This window comes from Mizuhopecten yessoensis, unplaced genomic scaffold (genome assembly GCF_002113885.1).
Source record: "Mizuhopecten yessoensis strain PY_sf001 unplaced genomic scaffold, ASM211388v2 scaffold3079, whole genome shotgun sequence".
Lineage (NCBI taxonomy): Eukaryota > Metazoa > Mollusca > Bivalvia > Pectinida > Pectinidae > Mizuhopecten > Mizuhopecten yessoensis.
Window position 1 is genome coordinate 198,818 of NW_018404865.1, and position 11,124 is coordinate 209,941.

An 11,124-nucleotide genomic window follows, 5' to 3' on the forward strand; every position below is an offset into this window, starting at 1 on the left:
CTTGTCTCACCCTAGGGTTGAGACGGGGGGATTCCCCTATTCCTAACAATGGCATGACGTCACTTTAACAATACAATGACGTCACGTCAACAATCCATCAACGTCACGTCAACCCTGCATTTAGCATGTAACGTTATCATTACATTGTGCATATGATACACAATGAAAGAACAGGGTAAGAGAAAAAGAATAATTCACCCCCTTGTGGGTGAGATAGTGGAATCTCAACCCTCGGGGAAAGATTCTTCAGTCGCCAAACACTCGGCAAAGCCTCGTGTTTGGCAACTTAAGAATCCTCCCCCTCGGGTTGAGATTATCCTATCTCACCCCCAAGGGGGTGAAAGATTCTATTAATACGTCCCTGGTTATACATGTGACTGTGAAGTAGAAAAACAATGGCGGATATTGATTAAAGTGTACCCTGAACCAGAGACGTATAATACATGTATTATACGTCTCTGCCTGAACGAACGAAAATAGAAATGAATATATTATTATATTATTCTATGTGATCCAAAAACAAAGGGTGCGATAACAGCATATCAATCGGTCATCTCAATACCGAGATATTGACGTGTACAGTGTACGATTTTCATCTTTCCTTCTTCTACTAATTCGCATTATCGTAACTCGCGTTGAATGGGACCCTAGCTATCGGCTGTGACGTCACAAGTTCAGTGCCTGTAGCGGTCACCATGGAAGTTAAATAGGTCAGATCGAACAGCCATGTATGGTCATACAGCGTCAGATGGCGAATTAATAAAAAAAAAAAGGGTTTTAAAGAATCACATTATGCTGAAGATAACATTATGTAGATGGTATCAAGTCCTATAATAAAAATTGCCAGAATTCCAGACAGTGAGTTGAATTGAAACCAATGCAAACTGACTAATCTGAATAGGGTGTCACAGACTAGTAGCACTGCATGTCCTGATTTTAAGCATAAATGAGATTTTTTAAACAAAAGATATTATTGTTTCTTTTCTCTTTTGAATGCACAAGTTTGATGGATATTAAACAGAAATAGTCTCAATGTTGTCGATCAAAGGCATTTCTTTATTTTAGCTCGAAAGTCAGTTTGCAATCATTTCCTTTATCATGAGAAATTATTCAATGTGCAAAAGTGATCAAATTATAAGATGGTATACTGTGAAATACGTCGCTTCCTCTTGGAGGTAATCCGCGACCGGTTTAGAGGGATAAAATATTAGTTTAGATGTTTCTAAAGTGATTTTTTATATTGTATCAAACAGTTAATGGTTTTAATATACTTCTGTGGTGGTAGAAAGTGTTTGATTGGTTAACACTGTAAGGGTTGATATTTACACAATTGAGGATTTAAGGTTACATGTATACGGTCATTTCCCTACAGTGTTGGTAATTGTGTATACATGTAGTTAATTATGATATAGAGAGGTACTCTTATTGATCAGGATGAACAGTCATCGATAGATAGACTTTTGGTACATTTTTTTTCTATTCAACGTAACAGTAAAGTATAGAATATGTCTGACCAGATTAAGGGCTTCATAATCCCAGTACTGAAGAAGGTGTTAGTAAGATATTTGGACATGGAAAAGAATGAAACGTAAAAGGTGAAATTTGAAATAAAGCAGTTATTGATGCTACAGTTGTGGGATCGCACAACGTTACACGATGTGCGGTGTGCGCACGATGTGTGCACGGTGTGTGAACGATGTGTGCACGGTGTGTGAACGATGTGTGCACGATGTGTGAACGGTGTGTGAACGTTGTGTGCACGAAGTGCGAACGATAAAAAATTGGACGAGCATTGCTTGTACACATTTGTGCGGACGATCGACGAACGTTGTGCGATAACAATCGTGGTTTGTGTAAATTGAGGAATGGTGTAACAATATATACGTATACGTGGTTAAACATATACACTTTATTTTTTTAGTATGTTTCTATATTCAAGCTACACATCTATAAGCTTATCTTTCTGTCTATACTTTCTTAAATATAGAAATGGTGTTTTCGGTTTGTCGACCCACGGAATTAGATTAAGTCCGTGGTCGACCTTAATCGACACATGTAAAATTACAACACAGTCTCGGCAACACAGGTAAACATAGCCACTTTGTGCTTGGACCGTAGTTTTCCCCCGTCTGGGGCACTTACGTAACTTCGCAAAGGTGTGAAAACCAGGTGAAGGGCAGCTATATATATATATATAGACCAACACGAATACAAATAACAAATATTAAACGTCCAGTTGTGTTTTCATAACGGTCATACGGTATCACGTGTCATGCAAAGGTCAGGGAAAACTTCGGTCACTCATCAAATTGTTATTTACCTGTTCTGTTACGAGGAGCCAAACCCATTCTTGACAGTCTATATAGCTAACGGTCACTGTATACTGTGTTAATCTAAGTCCGTGGTTACACGCATTGTAAAATTGTACATAATCTTATTTATTGTGATGAGAATTTACAGTAATATATACATCGTACATTATTGCATACGAGCCTTCCGTATTTTTTTCATTCCGTAATAGTGATCAATAAATTGTTCCATATCGCACAGCTGTGCGGAGAGAAGCGCACAACGGGGCGAACGATTGTTAAATCGCACAGTTGTGCGGACCATGTGTGGACGATTGCACGGTGTGCGCAAGGTATTTTTGGTGCGTTGTGCGGTCACACAACTGTAACACGATTATTGATATATTCAAGAGCAAGTACTTATTTTTAAACTTAGAACTACTACCCATCAAAGTTTCCTGCTTATCAAACACTGAAACTTCAGATAATATTCGTAGTTTTAGTATCACCGTTTAATGACAAATTGACGACATTGTGTCTTCCTTACGTGAGGTCGACAATTCAAACAAACAGCAAAATACCGACAGTTACACATTTAATTTGATGAAAAAACAGTACTTATATATGCGATGCTACATTATATCACGGACTTAGATAGATCACGGACTTATATAATCTAATTCCGTGATTACATTTATCTTGAAAATATAATTAAATTATGAGATTCTAATAATTTTGTTTCTCCATATACAGAGACGCATAATACACGTGCAATATACGTCTCTGATGAAACATACAAGTTTTTCAAGTTTCAAGTTTCAAGTTTTATTCAAACTTTGGGCCATTGNCATACACAAGTTATACATCTTGGTTAAATAATGAAAATCGTCTGGATCCACTCCCTTATCCTACTTAGGTGTGAAACTTTCATAATACTGGACCAGCGTATGGTCCGATGTCTAACTTGACATAAGTAAACCGTATTTTTATTTTTTATAATACACAGTACAAAACTAAACACGATTCTCATACCTCTTCTTACCAACAGCAATGGTATAAGTATTTTACAACAATATATCACTCGATCTGTTCACTGTTCCCAAGTCAATATCCTTCTTACAACACTAGCCAGGCACCAGACTCAGTTTTAACATTATTTAGAACGATATCTCATGATCACGAGATGTACTGCTGTCGTGTACAAAACCCCGATACCGATCAATTTAATTGAGTTACCTCCCTTTAAACGATAAGCTTTGGTGTACATTTATTTTTGCGCTGTTGGGAGCCTCGGACTTCAAGTTCAAGTTCAAGTTCTTTATTACTTTAAGTCGGTTGACTTATCAGTCATAACATATATACAAAACAATACAGAGACAACATACAATATGATACACACACACACACACACACACACACACATACACAATTCAACTTTTATTCCTTAAGTTTGACAACTTATTGGATAACTATACTTTACAATAAATTACAAATGATATATACGTATATGTATTGTGCAATCAACACTCATTATCACTCCCACATCATTATTGTGCATTCAACAATCATTAACGCTCTCACATCATCATCATCATCATCATCATCATCATCATCATCATCATCAGCATCATTAACATCTGACATTAACTACAACAACATGTAATCCGTAACGATACAAATGTCAATAATACATAAATAGACATTTATATAAATTATATTGATGTGCATGTTTACGTCACTCGTGCCTTATTTGCCTCAAAAATGTATCTAGCAAGTTTACGAATAACGCTGATATTATCAGCACTTAGTAACTGTACAAGTTTAAACATTGAAGGATTTCGCCAGTAATATGGTTTTATGTATTTTACTCTCAGAATATGAAAATTGTTACATATTAAAATAAAATGATATTCGTCTTCAATATCTGAAATGCAGCTCATACAGTGTCTTTGTTCTCTCGTTATGTTATTGTATCTACCAGTCTCAATAGCTAAATTATGTGCAGAAAGACGAAGTTTAGATAAACAGATCCGGTATTTCATTGGAATATACTTTGTCAAATAGTATTGAAGAGTATGGTGATTTGCTAAGTGCTTATATAAAATACATTTAGGTGAGGTTTCTAATAGCCCTCTCAGATATTGTTGACTTTGATCAAATATTCTTTGCTTTATCATGTACAAAATACTTTTATGGTTATATGAATAATAATTTGTCCATACATCTGCGAATCCGAGAGAAAAAAGACAATGTTTGACATACTTAACCCAGTTAAAGCAATTGCCTGTATTGCTACTACTTAAAAAGGAATACGCAGTTTGCAAAATACAATTTTTCGAATCCATTAGTTTTAACCAATATTTTATCATTCTGAATTTTCTTATATTTTCCAAAGGATGTCGACCTAATTCAAAATAAACCATTGCGTTGCAAGTCGACTTCTTAACTTTTAAAATCTTCTTACAAAAGTGTAGGTGTAACCTCTCAATATCCGTACCTTTTGTAGATCCCCATACTTCACATGCGTAATGCAATATACTACAAACATACGTATCAAATAAATGCAATAACGTTGTACAGTTTAGGCTCAAGTTAGAAGAGCTTGAAAAAAGAGCATACATGGCCTTTCTTCCTTGGTCAGATAACTGTTTCTGTATATGATTAAATTTATTATTGAATTTCAGTTTTACTCCTAGGTAGCTGAAAACATCTACAACTTCCACCTCCAAACCATTATACATCCATCTTTCTCTATCTCGTATACTACCACCGTTTCTAAATACAACTACTTTGGTTTTCTCAGTGTTAACTGTTAATTTCCATTTAGTAGAATACACATTCAGATTATCTAAAAGACTCTGTAAACCTTCAATAGTTTCGGAAAACAATACTAAGTCATCTGCATACATTAACAAAAACAAACTTAATTCACCAAAGTCATAGTCCGTTGCACCATTTTCAATAAATGAGGTTTCAAAATCATTAACAAAAACTGAGAACAATAAAGGCGATAATATTTCCCCTTGCATTAATCCAACACTGCACTCAAAATAATTAGAACATTTACCGTTAGTTGATACACAAGATTTAACTGATTTGTAAAATGATTTAATGACGGATAACATTTTCCCACGAATACCAAGCTTAGTCAGCTTACGCCATAAGCTTAATCTATCAACAAAATCAAACGCTTTGCGAAAGTCCACAAAGCAACAGTACAAACGTTTCTTTGAAGATAAAGTTTTCGTTATAATAGAATGTAATGCGAAAATTGCATCAATCGTACTAAGTTCTGGACGAAATCCGAATTGCGCATCAGTAATAAGGTCATATTTTGTACACACATCTAAAATACGTTTATTTAGTACAGAGGTAAAAAGTTTACAAAGACAACTAATTAAACTGATACCTCTAAAGTTATTAGGGTCATTTAAAACACCTTTCTTATGGACAGGAATAATTATGGCTGACGACCAATTAGAAGGAAAATAACCAGATTCTAGTATAGAATTAAACAACGTAGATAAAGTTGGAAGAAGTAATTCCACGCCAGCTTTTAAACATTCATTTAACAAACCATCAGGTCCATGTGATTTACCACATTTCAATTTCCGAATAGCATTTTTTACTTCTTGTAACGAAATAGGAGCATCTAATTCCTCAAAAACAGTGTCATAATCAGTAAGAATAAAATCGTCATGATGGACTGGATCATTATTTTGTTGTACAGAAGACAGGTTTTTGAAATGATTGAACAGTTGATTACCATTACACATTGGTGTTTTAGCTTTCTTCTTACCAAATTTCTTATAAAAAGACCCGGGGTTATGTTTTCTCATATACTCCAACATATCACCTTCTGCGCTCAAATATTGCCTCTTAAACTTACTTTCCAGGATTTTGTACTCTTTTTTCTTACGGATAAGAAGAGTGTGTGTCCAGTAACATTTGTTAATGTTGAAATTCTTTAAAGCAACTAAATATTGTTTACGTAGAGCTCTAACACGATCATTAAACCAGGGCTTATCTTCGGAACTAGAAAAGGTGTGGGTGTCAACTTTAACAGGGGGCTTATCAGTGTTATTTTTGGGCGGTTTTCTTAGAAAAAATGGTTTCATAGTCCCTAGTAAAACATCAGTAAAATTACTTACACAGGTATCAATAGAATATTGATTTAATTCATCATTGATTAAAACTGATTTCTTTATTAAGTCTAAATTAACTCTTACAGATTCGATAAATTGATGTTGGTACTCCTCCTTCCATTTATACACAGGTCTATCATTAGAATTGTCATCATCATACTCATCATCATCATCATCATCATCATCATCATCATCATCATCATCATCATCCTCATCACCACCTCCTAAATTACAGTGTATTTCAATGTGCAATGGAGCATGGTCGGAAAATTCAACAAATTCGCAAACCATGAATTTTTTAACAACAGAAAACATACTAAATGGCATTAATACATAATCAATAACACTCATTCCATTTGCACCACAGAAAGTAAAATCACTAGATAGATTGGCTAGGTCTCTACCATTTAAAATTCTTAGACCCGAGGATTTACATAGGTTTAATAATCTTGTACCAAATTCGTTGACTCCTGGATCAGGGTTTGTTCTGATCGGCAGAAGCCTTTCTTCATCAGTGTCACTTAAGTAGTTAAAAATGGATTCAATATGAGACTGTATACCGCCATATAAATTGTCGAATGAAATAAAATCATCTGTATTACGGGTACGACTGTTTAAATCACCTATAACCATTACATTTCTGGATTCAGAATATTCACTTATAACGTTTTCTAGAATTGAAAAAATATCACAATCATATTGTTCATAAAAACGAGATGAACTAGGTGGAATATATGTAAATAACAGTATTAGGTTGTCAGTACAACTGGTCAAATCCTGGTCAAGAGTAACCGGTATAATTGTATCAAACAAAACATTACCTACATTTACAAATTTAAAAATAGTATTACGTATTAGTAACACCAATCCACCACCTTGTGTACAGCGTGTTAATTTCCTTGGTACAACAACTGCGTGAAAGTCCTCAAGGTCTACCTCAAAGTCTTTTGGAATCCAGCACTCGGATAAAAAAATAATATCATAGTTAAGTATAACATTGCGGAATTCAGTAACTTTAAGTTTTTTTTCTATTCCACCATTTACGTTCCAGGAAATAATTCTGATATCGGTATCAGACACATGTTTCGCCCGGTCACACTTGGTACTGTCGTTGATTGTTACCCCCCGACACCCCTATGTAGGCGAGTGCGTAGGCGTAGCTGTGAATCGACGTTGACGCTTGGAATGGCGTTGATCAGAAGTCGGCGACCGGTCCAAAGCATCACGGTAGGACTGCTGGGTAGCTTCTCTTGAACCTCACACATGAACATTTCTACCTTTATCTTTAAAAAACGTCCAATTTATTGTTATAATTGTAAAAGAAATACAAAAATAACAGTACTGTGTTCTCTCTTTTACGGTTAGTGTTAACAGAGTTGTATTAGTTTTGTGTAAAGACCGAAACTGAGCGTAACACATGGAATATCGAGGAGGAGGAGGAGGAGTAGGGGGAGGAGGAGGAGGAGGAGGAGGANAACACATGGAATATCGAGGAGGAGGAGGAGGAGTAGAGGGAGGAGGAGGAGGAGGAGGAGAAGGAGAAGGAGGAGAGATGGGGGCGTTCTATATGTCGGGGAATTTCGGCATTCGATATAAACAATCATGTCTTAAATATCTTGAATTGAAATTGTTCTTTAAAAAATAATTGCATTGTGCGAAATTATTATTTTCCTTGTTTATAAAAATAACAGGATACAAATGTAATAGTTTTATGAAACTATATTATGATTATATTTATAGATGTAAGAATAACTTTGAATAATTTAGATAAATGTTATGCGTTGTGCAAAAGATTTCTTAGAGACTGTATACTGCAATTTACAGTGATTCGGTCAGTGTAGGAACATACATAGCCACCAGATACTTTCGGTATCAATAGGCCTATAGTCAGAGAACTTTCTGGGTTCGTTAGCATTTAGCAATGTAGGTCATCGCAAAAATTAAAGCAACTTGACAAATTATGACAATATAAATTTATCATAAGATGTGTAGGTACCACACAATTATTGTAAGCACCATTCTAGATACGAAATTGCCAAGTTCGTCAACGTCATCTCACAGGGGCTCGGTTTCGAGATTTTGAGTTATGCCTAACGGATGACATTCTATTTATTTGTCACCCAAATTGATTCGTATCGACTGTATACTGCATCTGGTAGTAGTTCAATGCTTAAATATTTACCATTTTGATTAAGCATTCAATTATATTTATATGCGCTTCTTCCTTGTGAAATTATGTATGTGTCTATATCATTGCTATATTTCGGTTATGCTTTTTGTGTAATTATGTATGTGTCTATATCATTGTTATATTTCGGTATTAGTTTTTGTGTAGTTATGTATGTGTTTATATCATTGCTATATTTCGGTATTACTTTTTGTGTAATTATGTATGTGTCTATATCATTGCTATATTTCGGTATTACTTTTTGTGTAATTATGTTTGTGTCTATATCATTGCTATATTTCGGTATTACTTTTTGCGTTAGTATGTAAGTGTCTATATCATTGCTATATTTCGGTATTACTTTTGTGTAATTATTCATGTGTCTATATCATTGCTTTGTTTCGGTATTACTTTTTGTGTAATTATGTATGTGTCTATATCCTTTTTGTGATAGTGAATGTTCAATATGTATTGCTGTTTTTTGTTTTGTTTTATTGTTTTCATAATTTATATGCTTTAAGATTTAAAGAATGTTTGATAAGTGTAGTTTAAATCAATTTTATTGTAACAAAAGACAAGTGGATTTGACAAAAGTTATTGCAACTTACTTACGTCCTTTCCGTAACAAATAAATACATATACAAAATGAATGTTTCACACAATCAGGGATGGGTAGTCCCCTACACATCCCTGACACAATAGCCTAAACAAATGTATATCTATATAAAAACATTTTAAAGTTAAAGATTGGGTAACAACAACAAAAAAGGTAAGGATAGGATTAGTGACACCAACGTATAGTTTTTGAAATACGTATGGGCGATTTTCCAAGTATAACTAATCTATGCACACCTGTTCAATCACATCCCGTGCCGCGTTTGCCTTTCTCCTGTGTCGCCCTAAGTCCTTCTGTGAATTCCAGCCTTGCGTACATAATGTATTTATATTAGCCGACTAGATTAGGAAAACCGGACACGCGCTCGTTATTATATGGTAACGGTTATGATACATAAGTTAAGTAGAAGTAAAAGTTGTGGTGAGGACCAAATGCTTAATGAACTTTTTATTGATTACTTGTTCCATATTTAATCAAACTTTTTAATTATATTTTTCAATTAGGGATTTTCCCTGAAGCTTGGTCTACTGGGAGTATTACCCCCGTATATTAGAAAGGCGATATAGAAAATACAAATTATTACAGGGGCATTACCCTAGTCAGTTGCATGGGGAAGTTGTTTACCTCCATTTTGAATAAACGAATAGTTAATTGGAATGTTAAAAATAATGCAATAACATATGCTCAATTTGGTTTTAGACCCGGACATTGAACTGTTGATGCAAAATTTGTACTTCAGACTTTAATTAATAGATATTTAAGTAAAAAAGGTGGTAGACTTTACTGTTGCTTTGTTGATTACAAGAAAGCTTTTGACTTAATCGACAGATCGCATATGTGGTGCAAATTGATTAGTGATTAAGCAGGGTGTTAGAGGGAAAACGTTACGTATAATTCAATCGTTGTATAGTTCAGTTAAGTCATGTGTAAAGCACAATGGTTTGTATTCAGATTTTTTTTCAAATACAATCGGTCTATTTCAGGGGAAAATTTTGTCACCCATTTTATACTCCATGTTCGTCAATGACTGTGAAATTCATTTTATAAAAGAAGGTTGTCCATCTATTGAAATTAATTTAATCAACATTTTTCTTTTAATGTATGCTGACGATACGGTGCTATTTGCCGAAACGCCAGAAAAGTTACAGCATATTCTGGAAGCTCTGAAATCATATAATAACAAGTACAAACTCAATTTGAACACTGATAAGACGAAAATAGTAGTTTTCAGGAATGGTGGCGGGATACGAAACAACGAAAAATGGTTTTACGACACTAAAGAGCTCCAAGTCGTCGACCAGTTTAATTACTTAGGCATGCTCTTTAATTACAATGGTAAATTTTATATCACTCAAAAGCATGTTGCAGATTAGGGTAATAAGGCATATTATGCGCTTTGTAATAAGTTCAATAATCATAATTTTAATATCAAAACACAATGTTCTGTATTCGACACTTATATTAATAGCGTCTTAAGTTACAGTGCAGAAGTATGGGGCTTTCATAACGCTCTTGGTGTTGAATAGATACACATACATTTTTGTAAAAGGTTACTCGGAGTTAAGAAGAGTACTTGTAATAATTTAGTTCATTGGGAGTTAGGAAGATTACCATTGTCTGTATGTAGAAAACTGATTTTTTTAAAATATTGGTTAAAATTAAAAACTTCGAATAATTGCATTTTAAAAACATGTTACGAGAAAAGAATTTTGTCAAATGATAATTGGATTCTTGATATCCGCACAGAACTCAACAAATAAGGTTTAACTTACCTTTGGGAAAATGTTAGCAATGATAGAAATATCTATACAATCATTGAGCAAAGACTTTTTTACTTTTACCGGCAAGAAATATTAACTAATATCCAAACAACTCCGAAAGGATTCCTTTATCAACATCTAATAGACA

General features: G+C 34.2%; 1 protein-coding gene across 1 annotated transcript in view; it reads right to left on the minus strand.

Moving 5' to 3' along the window:
* Window positions 1-7,704, minus strand: part of LOC110446946 (fibrocystin-L-like) — a gene marked incomplete at its 3' end in the record, with an annotated part of 37,432 nt that extends 29,728 nt beyond the window's left edge. The window contains exon 1 of the mRNA XM_021492294.1: window positions 7,556-7,704. Coding sequence (XP_021347969.1) covers window positions 7,556-7,704 — 149 coding nt within the window. The remainder of the gene's footprint in view (window positions 1-7,555) is intronic.
* Window positions 7,705-11,124: the final 3,420 nt, after the last annotated feature.